This window comes from Acomys russatus, chromosome 17, assembly GCF_903995435.1.
Source record: "Acomys russatus chromosome 17, mAcoRus1.1, whole genome shotgun sequence".
Taxonomy (NCBI): Eukaryota; Metazoa; Chordata; class Mammalia; order Rodentia; family Muridae; genus Acomys; species Acomys russatus.
Genome location: NC_067153.1, coordinates 63,313,571 through 63,331,002, shown reverse-complemented (window position 1 = coordinate 63,331,002; position 17,432 = coordinate 63,313,571). Strand labels below are relative to the sequence as shown.

Genomic DNA, 17,432 nt, shown 5'->3' with positions numbered 1-17,432 from the left:
GGTCCATGCAAACAGGCACTTCTGTTACTGTACCTACTTACACCAGAACACACTGACCCAGGCCACACTGCTACCTACAGAGTGGTGAGAGTGGGATTAAACCCAGTGCGCAGGACTCCATCTTCTGAGTCAAGCTTTCTGCCCTCCAGGCTGTCCTTCTTGCCACCCCCACCCCCTACTCCTCCCCTTTCCACCCTCAGTAAGTTCCTCTTGTCCTCTTCCCATTCTCCTGCAACTCTTTGCCTGGCCTCAGAGCCGTGCAGATCCATTTTCTCCAATCAGGCAGATGCAAACTCCAACAACCAAAGCCGGAGGAAAATCTGGATCTGTTTTGTCAGCTCTCAGATGTCTGTGCCCTCGGCATCTCTCGGTCCGCCTCTGTCTACTGTGGTACCCAGGGGCTCCTCTTCCTAAAGTATCTGCAAAGCCAAATGCCCAAATGCCACCCCACCCGCCCACCCCTTTCTCTGCTTTCAACCCTTGAAAAGTATCCATTCATTCAACAAAGCCGAACACCACGCCGCGATGGTGTTGCTTCCTAGAGCTAGCTTTCCAGCCAGAGTAAGCAAAAGCCAGCAGGCAATCCATGCAAGACAGTGAGTGCCTCAAATGACAAGAACACTCAGGAGACGAGGAAGCAGAGAGCCCCAACAGCCAGCTAGAAGGTAGCAAATGAACAAACACCTGAAAGGATTGGGGGAGCTGTTAGGGGTGAAATGGCCCCAGCGGTACAAACAGCCAGTGATCGATGTCTGCAGCGGGGTGGGAGTGGGGGGGTCCCTCCTGAATGGTGGACAAGCAGCAGTGACTGGGGCAGACAGAGCAATGGGGCAGCAGAGGCAAGTGCAGCCGCTGAAGAAGCACCGCTTCTGGGCAAAGATACGACATGGTTTAAGAGGTCTCCAAAGGAGCCCTTGACCGTGCTGTTGGGAGTGACATCCCAGGGGCATGAGTCAGCAGACCCAGTGAGGAGCAAGCAATGGGCCTCAGCATAACCGAGAACCCGAGGTCCAGACTCTGTGAAGATGGGCGGGTGGTGGGCCGAGTGAAACGCTGAGCAAAAGCAGGGGCCGGGGAGAGAATTATTCCAAGGCTTACTGCGTGAGCTGTTGCAGAGACAGTGAGACTGGAGGGGGAAAAGCATGAAGCAAGAAGAATTAGGCGGCATTTGGGAATCTATTGTTTGAGATGCCTGTTTGATATCTGAATAGGAGATATTGATTAAAACGTATGCTTAGGGATCTGGAGAGGTGGCTCGGAGGTCACGAGTATGCACTGCTCTTCCAGAGGACCCCGGTTCCATTCCTAGTGCCTACACTGAGCCCAGAACCCGCCATAACTCCCACTCCAAGGGGTCCAGCATTGTCTCCTGGCCTTCGTGGGCACCTGAAGTCCTATGCACATACCTTCACACAGAAATACATACATGGGTACATAACTAAAAATAAAATAAATCTCCAACAGGACACAGACTGCAGGGGCAATCCGGGCTGCGACTCCGCACTGGGGCTCAGTGATGGACAGGGATTTAGAGTCCTGAGTCTGTATGATGTCAGCAAGGCATGAACTCAGGCAAAGATGAGAAACAGTCAGAGGGCTGCCCCAGGGGACGCTGGGAATGTAGAGCCAGGAGACAGAGCCTGCTAGGAAGACTCTGGGGACTGGGAGACTGCAGGGCCTGGAGGCGGAAAGAAGACTGCTCCTGAAAGGTAAAGCTGTGTGCATTGTGTCAAGCATTGCTGGTAGGCCAAGGGAGGTGGGGCTCAGGGGACCACGGAGGACAGCAACAGAAGCCACCAGTGGTCTTCACTAGACTTACTTTCCTGTTGTTTGCTTTTCTTCTCCCTCTTTAGACAAACGGGTGACAGAAAGAAATAATTACGCACCTGAGTAGGCTTCTAATTAAAAAAAAAAAAAACACTGCTATATCTTTATCTCTGTGTGTGTGTGTGTGTGTGTGTGTGTGTGTGTGTGTGTGTGTGTATCTCAGTGTGTCTGTGTATAATAAATATATCACAAGCATCCAGGCAAAGACATATTTTCCCAGGCACAGAACAAGGGCAGATTATGCTGCAGACTAGAGCATGAAGGTGAGAGAAGCTTGGTGTCCCGCACACCTGCAGTGTTGCCAACAGTGGTGGCCTCTGCCGGCTGAGGACTTCCATTTTGTATCCATGTGCTTACTGCTTTGTTTGTGTGACCCAACCCAAGAATCATGAACTGTTCAAAGAACCCGTGAGGGCTAGGGCCATAACTCAGCTTCAGGGTACAGATGGGGGGTTGAGGGTAGGGGGCCGCAAGTCATGTGGGTAACTTGGCACACACTATCTGGGACTGAGTAGACATTAAAGAATAAATGTCCTTGGAGAGTCTCAAGTCAGAAATGTGTCTGCCGCAGCCCGATGAGCTTTGCTGTAGACTCAGCCCTTGCATAAGCAGCCAAACCCTGAAGGGTCACTAGCACGGGCTCGCTAGCATGGGGTCACTGGCATGCTGCTAAGGGCTCCAAGCATTGAGATGCATCAAGATGTCTTCTCTCCACACGGCTTCTCGGAGCTGTGCACACCCCCTCCTCTGCAACCCCCTCCTGCCTTGGAAGAGTTAGCTCGAGATACCCACGTTCCTCTGGCTGGGACTGTTAGCATTTTACCTCTCTGGTGGTTAGCCGCACTTAGAGTGGGGGAACAGCCTTTGGATTTATGAGCAAAGCAAACTAATGTCCCCATAATGGCAATTGTGGTGGACTTATAGGGAAAAAATAAGACCATAACGTTTATGTGCTTATATGTTTTTAATGTTTATAGGTTGCCTGCTCCAGCCCGCATCCTGATGAGAATAGGTGTGTCTGAGTTAGTTCATTGTGAAGGATGTTACGGGTATGAACAGTTTCTGCTAACTACCCAAGCTCATAAATGCCTTCAAATGGCTTTTTCCATTTTTATGAGGCCAGTCCTCATGTCCACACACAACATAAAAGGGGTGACGGGGATCCACTAGTCTCACAGGGACTCCTAGCTCCAGCTCACCCCACTCCACGTTGCTCCTCAGCTGTCGCCCACAAAGCCACCATGTCTTGCCGCTCCTACAGAGCCAGCTCTGGCCATCGGGTTGGCAGCTTCAGCTCTTGCTCGGCGATGGGCCCTCAGCGTCTGAACCGCTTCAGGGCGAGCTCTGTCCCCTGCAGGAGTGGGTCTGGTTTCTGGGGCTTGGGTGGCTTTGGTAGTCGGAGCGTCATCAACGTCGGATCCTCCTCACCCCGGATGGCAGCCGGGTGTTCTCGTCCTGTCCGCTGCGGAGTTGGCTTTGGAGCTGGCAATGGGATGGCCTTTGGTTCTGGTGATGGGAGTGGAGTTGGTTTGGGCTTCAGGGCCAGCGGTGGTGTCGGCGTGGGGTTTGGAGCCGGAAGTGGCCTTGGCTATGGTTTCAGCGGCCCCGGCTTTGGCTACAGACTTGGAGGAATTGGAGGCCCATCAGCCCCCTGTATCACAGCTGTGACTGTTAACCAGAGCCTGCTGACACCCCTCAACCTGGAGATCGACCCCAATGCCCAGAGGGTGAAGAAAGATGAGAAGGAGCAGATCAAGACCCTCAACAACAAGTTTGCCTCCTTCATCGACAAGGTACCTTGCTGGCTGACCCTCTGAGACAGGCGCTGAGAGCTTGGGGGTTTTGGGGGGCTGCTCCTCCACTTCAGAAGAGCTGGCCTGGTCTGAGCCATTGCTTTTGACCCCTCAAGTACTCAAGGCATCTGCCAAGGGCGTTGAGGAATGGATGGCTCCTAGATTGTTCCGCACCGAGAATAGACAAACAAGAAGAATGGCTGCGTGGTGAGATGGACTGAGACACTGGCCACAGTGTCCAGAGAAAAGGAAGGCCGTCCAGCCAAGCCTAAGGGCATCCGGGCAAACCAAACCCTGTTTCTCGGTTTCTTAGAAATGCCTCCCACGCAGTTGGGGGCTTCTGCCAAGCATTTGATTTGTTCATGATTAACGTGTTTCATCCTCTAAGATCACTGTGTTCTGGGGGAGATCTTCATCTTTTCTGAGACTGACAGCTTCATCCATTCAGCCACAGGAGAGTGAAAGACAGAGTGGGTGATTTTCACAAAAAAAAAAAAAAAAAAAAAAAAAAAAAAGCCATGAAGCATAGTTTACAGATATAGTTAGACCGAGAGAAACACACGTGATTGCCATGGCTGATATACAGAAAAAAGTGGATGTGAATTTTCCAAAAGCAGATCCCGGGTAGACCATGTCTGTGGGGAAACGAGGCTTAGCCTCTCACTGGAGATGGGATAGAACCTCCATGAGGTCATGTTGCCTTGGAGCCAAGGAGCTCTGCTGATACACCATCAGGATGTGGTCATGGGGTACAGTCCCAGGCAGCCACCTCCGAGTACCATGGGGACCCCCAGTGTGGTGTTGTCGCTCTGTGCACTCTGCTGGGGATGGCTGGTATCTGCTCTCAGATGCAGGCAAACCCAGCAACAGCCCCATCTTTAGAACTTTCTCGGGACTGGCTGACACCTCTTTCAGGCATGGAGGGGGAAACTATACTGAAATGTCTTCACTACAAAATGTCTCCATTATCTATCTGGGTGTGAGGAGGAGGCCACAGGCCCACCCTCCTAGCTTCTGGTGAGTTAGTAGAGAGTGAAAGCCGACCGAAGGAAGAATACCAATAACACGAGGGAGAGAGTCTTCACTGGCCATCTGAAGAACTGGCCTGCACGGGTGCACCGTCAAGCACTTTAACATGTTGCCTTTGCTTCTTGAATTCAGGTGCGGTTCCTGGAGCAACAGAATAAACTCCTAGAGACCAAGTGGAGCTTCCTCCAAGACCAGAAATGTGTCCGGAACAACCTAGACCCTCTCTTCGACAACTATATCAACAACCTGCGCAGGCAGCTGGATGTACTAGTCAGTGACCAGGCTCGGCTGCAGGCTGAGAGGAACCAGATGCAGGACATTCTCGAGGGCTTCAAAAAGAAGTGAGTGCACCTGGGCTGCCCACACCTGCCATGCCCACACCTGCCATGCCCACATCTGGGCTGCCCACACCTGGCCTGCCCACACCTGGCATGCCCACATCTGGGCTGCCCACCCCTGGCCTGCCCACACCTGGGCTGCCCACACCTGGCATGCCCACACCTGGCATGCCCACATCTGGGCTGCCCACACCTGGCCTGCCCACACCTGGCATGCCCACATCTGGGCTGCCCACACCTGGCATGCCCACACCTGGCATGCCCACACCTGGCATGCCCACATCTGGCATGCCCACACCTGGGCACCATATGGGCAGTTTCCTGAAGCAGCCCAATGTTGATTGGAGCAGCCCCATGAACAAGAACTGGAGAGTTGTTGGCTACAAAACCCAGCTCCAGCATGCATGGGGGACCTGGATGTATGAAGTAGGAGAAGGAGGCTTTCTGTGGGTGCTGAGGAAAAAGAAATCTGGAACTGGGGGACTTGTCCTCAATGCTGCTGGAGGGAATGAATGGATCGGAGTACCCACTGTCACCTCCTCTGTGTTCAGTTGCAGTGGGCCCGAGCTGTTTCTCATAGAGAACGGTAGCAATGGCCCAGATTTTCAGACCCTAATTCCAAGCTGAGAAGTCAGGGACTTGGAGGGCCACTAGCTTAGAAACAGTTTCAAAGACGGGACGGAGATATGCTGAGCTGTGGGAAGCAGTGGGGGAAGGTGTTCCTCCACAAGCCCGGCCCTGTTGCGGGACTGGTGAGGGCTTGGGGTAATGTGAGTGAGGGCTTACCTGCTTCATCTCTATGCTCCCAGGTATGAAGAGGAGGTAGGATGCCGAGCCAGCGCGGAGAACGAGTTCGTAGCTCTGAAGAAGGTAAGGAGCCCAGGAGAAGTTCTATATGGGGGCTCACGTTCTCCAGACACCCCCGAAAAGCCCCGGGCGGCCATGCAGTGGCCAAAACTGCACACATCAGGTTCCCTTCAAAGTTCTGACAGGACCACAGAGCATTTGAGCTCAGGTGGTGTGAGTTTGAAAAAGACAAGCTCAAAGGCTTCTTGAATCAGCAAGATGTTCTTTACTTTTATCTATAAAAAAAAAAAAAAAAAAGATATTTATTTGCTGAGCACAGGAAGGGCATGTGTCTACCATGGTCCCTGCGCAGGCAACTTGAGTCCGTTCTCTCCTCCCACCCTGTAGGACCATGAACTTAGGTCCTCAGGTTTGATGGCGAGTAGCTTTACCTCCTGAGCCAGCTCAGTGCCCCTTTCCTTTGCTAAGGTCCAGCGGTCCCTGTGTGCATCCCCGTGCGAACGTTGCCATAGGGGAAAAGGCGTGCTAAGAACTGCTAGGCCCTCCTGCCGGCCTCCAGACCCCTCCCAGTCAGGAAGGGCGAACAGCTCAGGCAGTGAGCGCATCCTTCTCTTTTGTGTGTGTGCAGGATGTAGACACAGCTTTCCTGAATAAATCTGACCTGGAAGCCAATATGGATGCCCTGGTCCAGGAAGTTGAATTCCTGAAGGCTCTGTATCTGGAGGTGAGACTCTCTTTCCATGGCTGTTCAAGGATGTGACTGCTCAGCCTGCACGCCCCGGGCACTGAGTCAGGCCTTCAGGTTTCCAGACGCTGGTTTCATACATCCAGTTCCACCCCCACCCCCGACCTTTGTGCTCTCTGCCACTGTCTGGAGGTGAGGAAGGCCAGGGAGGTAGGTGTCTCCACAGCCGTGTTAGGCCTGACAGCGGGCGCCCGTCATCTGTGACCCGGACCTTCACTGGCCAAGCTAAAGACTGGCTTTTGTACTGCCTGGTGAAACGATTTGAAAGAAGAAAAGGAAGTGGCTTGTGTTACTAGCCAAACCAATGCCATGTTCTTCCAAGCAACCTGAGCCCGTCAGAACTGTAGGGTACGGTCTCACCAGGGTGAAGACCCCAGCTCTCTGACGGTTCTGGATCTAGGAATCTACAGGTTCTGCTGTGTTTTAAAACACCGTTACCTCTCAATGGGCCATGACCAGCCCGGCCGCTTTGTGAAATTCACAAACATGAATTTAGGCAGCTGTCACTCTGGCTCCTGAGGTGGCCCTGGTTTTAATGGTCACCTAAGCCAAGGCAAGTACTGGGGGTGTGCGCTAAGCGCGCTCTAGGTGCGTGGCAAGTGTTCTCCAGTCAGACTCCATTGCTCCTCAAACATGCCTTTTTCTGAGCCACAGGCTGGGTGGGGACGAGGTCTTGCAGTGTCATAAAGCAAGAAGCAGCGATCCCTGTCCCTGATTTACAGGGGAGCCAGCTGTCGCTGAGCCACTGAGCACCCCCTGCCCACACACAGACACACACACACACACACACACACACACACACTTGCTGCTTCCTCAATACAGGAAACTCAGTTGCTGCAGTCACACATCTCAGAGACATCTGTCATCGTGAAGATGGACAACAGCCGGGACCTGAACCTGGACGGGATCGTAGCCGAAGTGAAGGCCCAGTACGAGGAGGTGGCAAGGCGCAGCCGGGCAGATGTGGAGTCCTGGTACCAGACCAAGGTAGGCAGCTGGAGACCAGGGCAGGGCTACAGGCGTCCTGGGGTGAAGGCTTTGGTTTGAGGTCTTCAACCCAGACTGTGAGTGGGCAAACCATTGCGTTCTGTCCTCCCCCCCCCCCCCGACCCCCAGTATGAGGAGATGCGGGTGACAGCTGGCCAGCACTGTGACAATCTCCGAAGCACAAGGGACGAGATCAATGAGCTGACCCGGCTGATCCAGAGGCTGAAAGCAGAGATCGAGCATACCAAGGCTCAGGTGAGAAAGAAAAAGAAAACGCTACAGGTGGGGGCGGGGGAGAGGAGAGGAGCCCCGAGTCTGGTAAAAGTAAAGGACCCACAAAGACGTGGGTACAAACCCAAGGGTTGTCCAGCAAAGCTTCCTGGAGGATAGAAACATGTACTGGAAGGAAGGCCTGGGGCCGGTCACTGAGTAGGGGAGGCAGAAGGACTAGAGGAGCCAGGCTCCCTCTTCGGGCCTCGCAGCAGTGGGTTAAAGCAGCCACCTCCGCTGTGGAGAGCTCCAACTGAGGCCTGATGGTTAGCACGCTGTATCCCACCCTGATGAGTGAGCCCTGGGTCCCTAGCGAGGCCCCCCACACGCAAACTCTCTCCCTTGCAGCGCGCCAAGCTGGAGGCCGCCGTGGCCGAGGCCGAGCAGCAAGGTGAGGCTGCCCTCAACGATGCCAAGTGCAAGCTGGCAGACCTGGAGGGCGCCCTGCAGCAGGCCAAGCAGGACATGGCGCGCCAGCTGCGTGAGTACCAGGAGCTCATGAACGCCAAACTGGGGCTGGACATCGAGATCGCCACCTACAGGCGGCTGCTGGAAGGAGAGGAGAGCAGGTGAGAGCAGGAAGGGGTGAGGTCAGACCTCTAGAGAGATTGGCCACATAAGGGGAGGGAGCCAGGTGAAGAAACACACAGAATAAACAAGCACTCTTCAGAGGGAACGAGAGTGTTTTCTGAAAACAGCTACTGCCCCTCGCAGGGTGTTAGACAGTGCTGTGTGCTGTCCCAGGTCTTAGGCATTTTGCTTGGCTGATTAATTTGTTAAAATCATAATAGGTCATTGCTTGTGTGAATTCATCTCTCTCTCTCTCTCTCTCTCTCTCTCTCTCTCTCTCTCTCTCTCTCTCTCTCTCTCTCTCTCTCTCTCTCTCTCCCCACCCCCTCCAGGATCTGTGAAGGTGTTGGACCAGTCAACATATGTAAGTTTCCAGCCTTCCTTCAGCTTGTTTCTTCTTTCCCCGTCAAATTTCCTTTTGGCACTTGTAGGAGTTGAGAAGCTCCCAAAATAGCTGCTCTGGCCAAGAAAGTCAGGAGATCAAGGCTGTCAGGGGTCCCTGCACTGGGGAGAGTGTCCTCAGCAGAGGCTCTCAGAACAAAGAGTAGACAGTGGTTTGTGTGGCCTTCAAGGTGGGAAAGGGTTCCCAAAAAGAGGCTTTCGGCTTTTGGCGGCCTTGTAGGCCACCATCACAGAGACTTAGAAAAGAACAGGAAGGCTGTGCCCAAGCGATGGCTCATATCTGGGTCGCGGGATGCTAAGTGGACATCGTCCCCTCCTCACCCTCCTGCTGCTTCTAAATAGAGTATAGGCCGCCCCCAAAGCAGGTGTGTAGCGCCACTGTGCCACTGCTGGGGAACGAGGAGAGCCTGCACTCTGTAGAGCTCCAGTCTTCTTAAGAGGAGGCGTACTAGCCAGTGCCACACTAATCCTGGGAGGAGAGTGTGGGGGTGGGGAGCAGGCAGTAACACACCAGCTCTCCTCTCAGAGAAGAGTCATGATTTGCTGGAAGGCCCCAGGGGCCGGGGGAGGTGGAGGGGAGCAGCAATGGCCTTCTGCGGAAGGTCAAGCCCAGAGGTCACAGGGGCCAGAGAGGACTCTGGTACAAAAACAGAATGTAAAGCACAGAGGGGAAGCAAAGCTGGACTCTGGGCCTGAGGTATAGGCTGTGTCCAGTGAGGCCCACTGGGACCACAGAGCAAAGCCCTGCACAGTGGCACAGAGATGGCTGGCCAGGGACTGGTGCTGGCAGCATTGCTTGTCTGGTGTATACTTGGGAACAAGCCAGAGGCACAGCCCCCATGTTTCTAAGAAGGCCACTGCTCCAGCTGTCTGGGTGACACATCTCACTTGGCCTCTCTCATAGTCCACCTGACATGTGACGTGGACAAATAGTAGTTTGTAGACATAGGCGCACAGTTATGGCAGCTAACCTGTGGGCATGGGCAAATCCCCAGCAGCACAGGCAGCACCCCCCCACACACACTGCCACCAGGGTACACCCCTTCTCACGTAGCCTCAGTCTTCAAACCACTCAGCTAGTGAGCCCTGGAGTCGACATCACATTCCTCTCCTCTCCACAGCTGTGAGCAGCTCTCGGGGAGGTGTACTGTGCGGCCCCGAGTCCTTGGTCTCGGGATCTGGCCTTTCCCGCAATGGAGGTGTCGCCTTCTCCAGCAGCAGTGGCGTCTGTGCCACTGGAGGGGTCCTGGCTTCCTCGAGCCTGAGGGCTGGTGGGGACCTGCTGAGCTCTGGGCCCAGAGGAGGCTCTGTGCTGGTGGGCGATGCCTGCGCCCCCAACATCCCCTGCCCGCTGCCCACTGAGGGTGGCTTCAGCAGCTGCAGCGGTGGTCGGGGAAACCGAAGCTCCAGTGTCCGCTTCTCATCCACTACAACTTCCCGGAGGACCAGGTACTGAGCACCTAGCCCCGGGTGGCCACTGCCTGGAGAGGAACCCGCTGAGCATCCCCTGCTTCTCTCCCCTGAGGTGATGGACCCCGGTCCTGAGGGGTCTCCGGCCACTCCCTGCCGATACACAGCCCCAGCCCGTGTGCTCCTGAAGGATTATTTTTCACTGTGTAGACACACCATCTACAGCCCCAGTGGCACCAGCTTCTCCCCAGTTTCCCTCAGGCTCCAGCCACAGTAAATGTATTTCCAGCACTGCTACAGAAGGTGCTATGCTGGGGAGAAAGGGACTGTTTAGATCAAGCATGAGCGGAGACCCCTGGGGCCTACAGGCATCCTCAGCCTGCAGCTTCTCCCCTTCCATGGCTCCAGAGGACACACAGTCCTCAGGGACCCGGGGCACCCCTAAGTTCCCATGACGGTTCCCCTCCCAGTGACTCATCCTGTCCATTTCTCTCATGGTTGTTGGTTTATCTGCTGTACGTGAGTAGGTGGGGTGCACATGGAGGGGTGCTCTTTTTAGCTCCATGTGCCTTGTCCCTGTAGTGATATGAGGCCCAGCTCAGTGTCCTGCTGCTGCAGCGGGCTTGTGTCTGCAAACTCTGGGAGTCTGTGGGTGGGTGGGTACCTGTTTGTACTATCTTTGTATTCCTGGGTTTTCAATAAACTTGCCAAGCTAACTTCACGAGGACTCTGCCTGTCCATCTAGATCACACTGAGGAGGTGGCCAACTGGAACCCACCAGTTTGCCCGAATGAGTGTGTGGCCAGGGCAGGGGTGGTGTCCTGGGCCCATGGGGAGAACGCATACAAGCTCTTCAAGGGAGGGGCACAGGGTTCTGTAAGGCAGAGGTGGCACAGAGTCAAGGTTCTAAACTCAAGTGCCAGTCCCCACACTCTTCTCTGTGTCAGAGCACCATCCTCCCGACCACACTGAGCCTGCCCCGATTTCCCCAGCTCCCACGCCACCACCAACCCCATGAGATCATCGTAACCATCCCCGTCCCCACTCTTAGCTCTGTCCAACTTACCTGGCATGAGGAAAGCTGGTCACGGCTTCCCTGCTTAAAGCCTTCTGTGGCTTCCCATCGCCTTCCGGAAGTAGCCCAAGCTCCTATGACATCCTGGTTCTGCGGAATCTGTCCCCATACCCCCCACTCCCAGCCACTCCCTCAGTGCACCCCATCTCCAACCCGCCATTCTTCATTCATTCAATTAATAAACATCTGTCCAGTGCCTGTTATGTGCCAGGCACGATGCCAGACAAATAACTGGCAATATGATCCAGTCTTTGCCCTCAGGAGCCTCCAGTCTAGTCTTTGGAGGGGAGTGGATGCACAGCGGGGGCTTGGGAGGCCGAATGCTAAGAGCAGAATGTGTCAAGAAGACCAACACAGGCTCGGGCAACGATAACTTCCCAAAGATGTGGTACCCAGCAGAGACATGCAAAGGATGGAGAACGAGCCACCTGCGTGGGACAGAGAGTCCCAAGAGAGGCCAGAGTTTGTGCACAAGTGCGAAAGCCTAGCAGTTGTAGAGAGCATAGCAGGTAGGAGGAGGACCTGCCCGGAGCTGGGTAGAACATTATTAGAGGTCACGACACAGCAGAGGTGGAGGCAGGAGTCACACAGCGTGGGACTCAGCCAGCAGCCAGGCACAGCTGTCAGCACCCAGATCTCAGCCACAGCCAGCATAGTCATTCTTCTGAGGTAGGAGCATGCCCTGCTTCTTCACACATCACACCTTCCCAGACCCTAGCCAGCAACCTGCACCTGCACGTCCGCCTACTGAGACGCAGGGCTTACCACCCCCTGCCCTCTGTACTGGAATGTCCACTTCATCTCAACGCGCGAAGTCACATGCATGCTCCCGAGGCAGGAACCTCGAAAGCTGCCCAATGGCCACCCCACATCAGTGACCAGTTTCATTGCCCCAACTCCAAACTGATCTCTAACCACCTGCTCCTCAGAAACGTGTGTGTGCTAGCTGCCACATCAGGCTTTGCCAACGGGCATCTCAATAACCATTAAGGGGCCACAAGAATGTGGCAGTCAGTGGCCAGGAACACTGTTCAGCTGGCTGTGCCCAAATCTTTCCAGTCATCTTTAACCTCCCTCTTTCTCTCCCACACTCAAATCCACTCCATCAGGAAAAGTCTTGTCATCTTAGGCGTCAGGTGAAACCCACACTCCGGCTGTTTCCCACCACCTCCATGGCCGGCGCTGATACCCAAACTGCGAACTCTCGCCTGGACGCCTGCAGCCAACCCCTAACTGGTCCCTACTTCCTCTACCTTCCTTGAGCCTGTGCTCAGAGAGCAGCCAGAAGAATCCCACGGAATTTCCACAAACGGGGGCTGAGGAGGTAACTCAGTGGCAGAGTCTGTTCCTTGCACAAGGGAAGCCCTGCATCCAATCCCCAAGTGTAAAGAAGATTTTTTTTATCCAATGAAATAAAATGTAACAGTCTAGATAGATTCAAAGGCAGCTATTTGAATAGCCCGAAAGGTAAACAAAGCCAGGCAGATCATAGGGGATGGGGGTGGGGGGGCAGGAGTGGGGTGGGGTAGGTGCCAGGGGGCAGGGGGGTCGGAGGTCTTGAGGGGTGAGCAAGTGTTTGTTCTTTGCTCCTCCAGCCTTGAGCTGAAGGTGGGCCCCAGCTGTGGAGTGGGCGAGCACCAGCTTGGACACCTGAGCTCCCGGGTCCTCTCAAACACAAAAGGAAAAGGAACTCTCGTGGGTTGGAAAATACAGAAGCGAAGCCATGCTCTGTTCTCCCTGGGGCTGGACCCTACAGGGCTTGGCAAGACTCTGTAGCAGGGTTGTGGTTTTAAAAAAAAAAAAAAACCTGAGAGGTTTGGTGGCTCTGGCATGAGGAACCAGGGAAAGAGGTTCCTGAGAGGGGTGGGTGGGGTCAAACTGGAAAACTGAAGAAGGGAGTGCCTCGGTGTGTGAGTCCACCCACAACCTGGGCTCACCCAAAACTTCACCGGCCTGGAAGGCCAAAGCAACGTTCCAAGGGCTTTGAGGTTGAAGTTAGACTTACCGCTCTGCCCACCAACATTTCTAACAAAGCTCCGAGGGACGCTACAGAACAGCCACAAAGCATCCAGCACAGGCTCGGGAGACTGAGCGGCTTTGGCACCACCACCCCTCCAGGAGAGTGAGCACACGCAGCCTGAAACTGACTGGGCCAATTCCCCACCCAAGCCAAACCAAACCACACCAAAGTTAAACATTCCCAAAGGATGCTGAATCAGCACAGTGCCGTGTGTGTGTGTGTGTGTGTGTGTGTGTGTGTGTGTGTGTGTGTGTGTGTGTGTGTGTCATTTGGTGCTCAAGGAGTCAAGAAAACATGAGCAATTCTCATGGGGAAAGAGAGTCAGCAGACACTCAGCACCCGTGATGCAGCCACAGAAACTATGAAGTTACAGCCGTGCTCTGTGAGGTAGAGACACACACACCTGAGAGGAGTAAAAGGGTAGGTTGGGCCTTGTAGTTCAGGCCTGTATCCTCAGCACTCAGAAAGCCGAGGCAGGAAAATTACAAATCCAATACAAGGCCTCCCTGAGTTACAGAATGAGTTCTGGAACAGCCTGAGCAACTTAGCGAGGCCCTGCCTCAAAATAGAAAGCGTTAAGAGCGCTGGGACCAAGGTTAGAGTATTTGCCCAGTATGTTCAAGTATTTGCCTAGGTTTGATCCTCAATAAAGAAAGAAAGGGAGGGGGGAAGAGAGAGAGAGAGAGAGAGAGAGAGAGAGAGAGAGAGAGAGAGAGAGAGAATAAGAGACAAAACCAAGTAGACATTTTAGAACTGAAAAGTAGAATATTTGGAAAGTGAAAACAGTGGTGACCTTAAAAGCAAAAAGAGTGGACAAAGGAAAGAGCCAATGTCTCGGAGATACAACAATAGTCATTATCCACTAGAGAGAGCATAGAGAAAAGGAACAAAAAGCATTAAGCTGAAAAAAGTACCACATAAGCCGGGCGCGGTGGCATGCACCTGTAATCCCAGCACTCGGGAGGCAGAGGCAGGCGGATCTCTGTGAGTTCAAGGCCAGCCTGGTCTACAAAGTGAGCCCAGGACACCCAGGGCTACACAGAGAAAGAAACCTTGTCTCAGGGAAAGAAGAAGATGGGGGGCGGGGATCAGTGCCATGTAGCGTACAAGGACAATGGTTCAATCACCATAGATTTCTCCTGAGGAGCACAGAAGACAGTGGAGCACCAGTTTGCAAGTGCCAAGGACCAAGTAGGAAAAGAATTTCAAGTGCCTATTTGTTTGGTTGTGGTTTTGTGTGTGTGGTGCCAGAGCTGGAGCCCGCCCGGAGCCTCGAGTGAGCAGGGCAAACCCTCTACCACTGAGCTGCATCCCGGCCCTGCAAATACAGGACTCCTCAGCCAGCGAGCAAGTCCTACTGAAGCAGAGGCGGGAAGAAAGAAAGACAGGCATGCTGCGTGAGAGAGGGTCCCTACAGACTCTCGCTCGGCTCTGGCACAGAGGCCTGAGCTCTTCAAAGTGAAGGGAAGTGATACAGGAGGGAACCACGCAATGAGGGAGCAAGGGAAGGGTGACAGAAGTATCCAACCAGGCATAAGAGACTGTCTTACTTTCTTTATAGTCTTCAAAGTGGGCACAACTGCTGAAAACCAAAATGGCCGCCTCCTAAGATGAGGTGGACCCGGAAGTGTGGTGTGTAACAATTTTAAGATAAAGGAGACCAGAATGGGAATGATAAAACCTCAGCTGTAGCCAGGAGGTTGAGGAAGTAAGTCTGAGGCTAGCCCGAGCTATATAAATACGTCCAGGACAGTCTAGCCTATGTACAAGACACCGTGTGTGTGTGTGTGTGTGTGTGTGTGTGTGTGTGTATGCGCGTTCTTGTGCATGTATACATACATACATACATACATACATACATACATGTTCTACTTCTAGGTAGAATGCCAAATACATTGTTACATAAATTGTAGCTCTAGATAAGTTTAAATACATTTTTGAATTTTTACTCATTACAATGGTGTCATACAGTGGGGTGCACCTGTGGCGGTCAGAGGACAGCCTGTGAGGTCTGCTCTCTCTTTACGTGAATCTTTACATGGACTCAGGTTCTGGGAATCAGACTTGGGTCACCAGACCTGAACATCAAGCCACTGAGCCGTCTCACCACCTACAAAGGACCAGATAATAAAGCCATAGACTTAAACAGACCCACATTAATAATTGGCTGTGATGCACATGGTCCAAGCATGGTGCCGGGGTCATGAACTTCCTCCCTTCTTCTGCTTCTGGTTGGCAGAGAGGCAAACCCAAGGTCCGACAGGTTAAACTCCCCACGAAGGGACATGCGCTCGCCTGTCCCTGAACACTACGGAGCTGCTTGTCTCGTGGGTAAAATGGAGATGTATTTCCAACATCAAAGAGTTTGCGGAGATCACACTCATGCCACGGTGTGCCTGAAGTGCTTAGCCAGCCTGCATATAGTAGGGTAGGAGCGGCACAAGAAGCCCATGATGGATACATCTGTATTTTATTATTATCATTATTATTGTTGTTGTTGTTGTTGTTGTTAGCGAGGGACAGCAGCCCCACTACTGCAATCTTGTCCAAGGTGGATGCCAGGTGGGTGTAGGTATCTGAGGGCGGCCTCCAGCTCCCAAAGGGTTGGCATCATGGGCAACTCCTTGGCCTTCCCTGCACTTCTTCCCTGAGCTTTAGGCAGACCAACTGAGGGCATTTGCTGCCATCTGCTGGCCACCAGCTCCTGAGCTAGAATCAAAAGCAGCCGGCTGGAAACTCGAGCATCTTTCTAAAGCCATTTCCCCCAACACCAAGTTTGTATTTAGGCCCCAGATGCTACATTAATCAATTTTTTAAAAACTTAACATAAGAATCGTATCTCACCAACGCAACATGCCTGTATTTACAAACTCCTGTGTCCTTGCTGGTCTTTGCTCCCAGAAGGTGCTCACACCACCCTGGGGCAGGAAAGCCACATGAGTGAGGTTTCCAAGTCCTGCAGTTTTCAAACTTGGAGTGACCGTCCCTGGCGGGGGTCAGTCTGCAGACTCACACAGGCAGCATTTTCTGCCCATCTTCAAATATTTGAGAAAGCTATTCAGCTACTCATTTGCGCACCGTGGGCCAACAGATAAACACCTCCTAAAGTCTCAAAGCAGTGGCAAGTGTTAGGGACCCACAAATGACAGTCAAAATTCCTGTTCGCATTGGCTTCCTTTGGGATGAAGGGAGAAACAGACAGTGGCAGACATGTAGAGTTCATGCACTGTACAACTCATTAGAACAGTTTTAAGTGCTAAAGGATTTTTTTTTTTTTTAAGTAGACCAGGGTCTGGCAGACGGCTGAGGGAGTCAAGTGCTCGCCATGTGGACACAAGGACCTAAGTGTGGATCTTCAGCACGCATGTAAAAAACCAGGGTGTGGTCACAAACATCTCCAAGCCCAATGCAGTGGGGGCAGAGACAGGTAAACCTGCAGCGCTCATTGGCCAAAACAGACAGCTCCGGGTTCTGTGAAGAGATCCTGTCTCAGAAAACAAGACGGAGAACAGCTGAGGAAGAAAACTGAAGTTGGCCTCTGACTGCCACAAGCTCACACACGGGTATATGATATTGCCACTACACAGACACACACACACACACACACACACCACATGAGCATGCACAGACACACAGTAACTACATATGCATGCACACACACATGCATTCACACATATGCACACATGTGGATGTAAATACACACATGAGCGTGCACAGGTGCACACACACATGCATGCACGGACACACACTCACACACACATGCATGCACACACACACATACATACAGAACAGTAATCAGAGCAAGGTAAGCCAGATCGAGGCAGCCCTAGGGGAGGGCAGTTTGCCATTTTTGAAAGAAGAATCAGAAAGATGACATTTGCACAAAAGACCCATAAGAAGCAACGGTGCAAGCCCTGTGGGTAAGGGAGAACTGAATAGAAAGAATGGAGTACCGAAACTGAGGTAGGCGTGTACCTGTCGCGCTCAAGGGCCAGTGTGGGTGCAGAGACCAGAGGAAAGAGACACGTGAGGAGGCAAAGAGACATGCAGAGCAAGGCTCTGTCGCCTGCTCTTCAGACTCCAGGTGAAATAAGGAGCCTCTGGGGGCTCAGAGCAGACAAGCCGCACAACCCAGCAGCAGGGAGACTGGTGACGCAGC

The 17,432-nt window shown here is 53.2% G+C and overlaps 1 protein-coding gene across 1 annotated transcript; it reads left to right on the top strand.

The window, feature by feature from the left end:
- Window positions 1-2,885: 2,885 nt before the first annotated feature.
- Window positions 2,886-10,261, top strand: Krt84 (keratin 84). Its single transcript, XM_051160397.1, has 9 exons — window positions 2,886-3,620; window positions 4,782-4,990; window positions 5,797-5,857; window positions 6,423-6,518; window positions 7,362-7,526; window positions 7,656-7,781; window positions 8,145-8,365; window positions 8,699-8,730; window positions 9,890-10,261. The coding sequence occupies exons 1-9, from the start codon at window positions 2,913-2,915 to the stop codon at window positions 10,222-10,224; spliced, it is 1,953 nt and encodes a 650-aa protein (XP_051016354.1). The 5' UTR covers window positions 2,886-2,912; the 3' UTR covers window positions 10,225-10,261.
- Window positions 10,262-17,432: the final 7,171 nt, after the last annotated feature.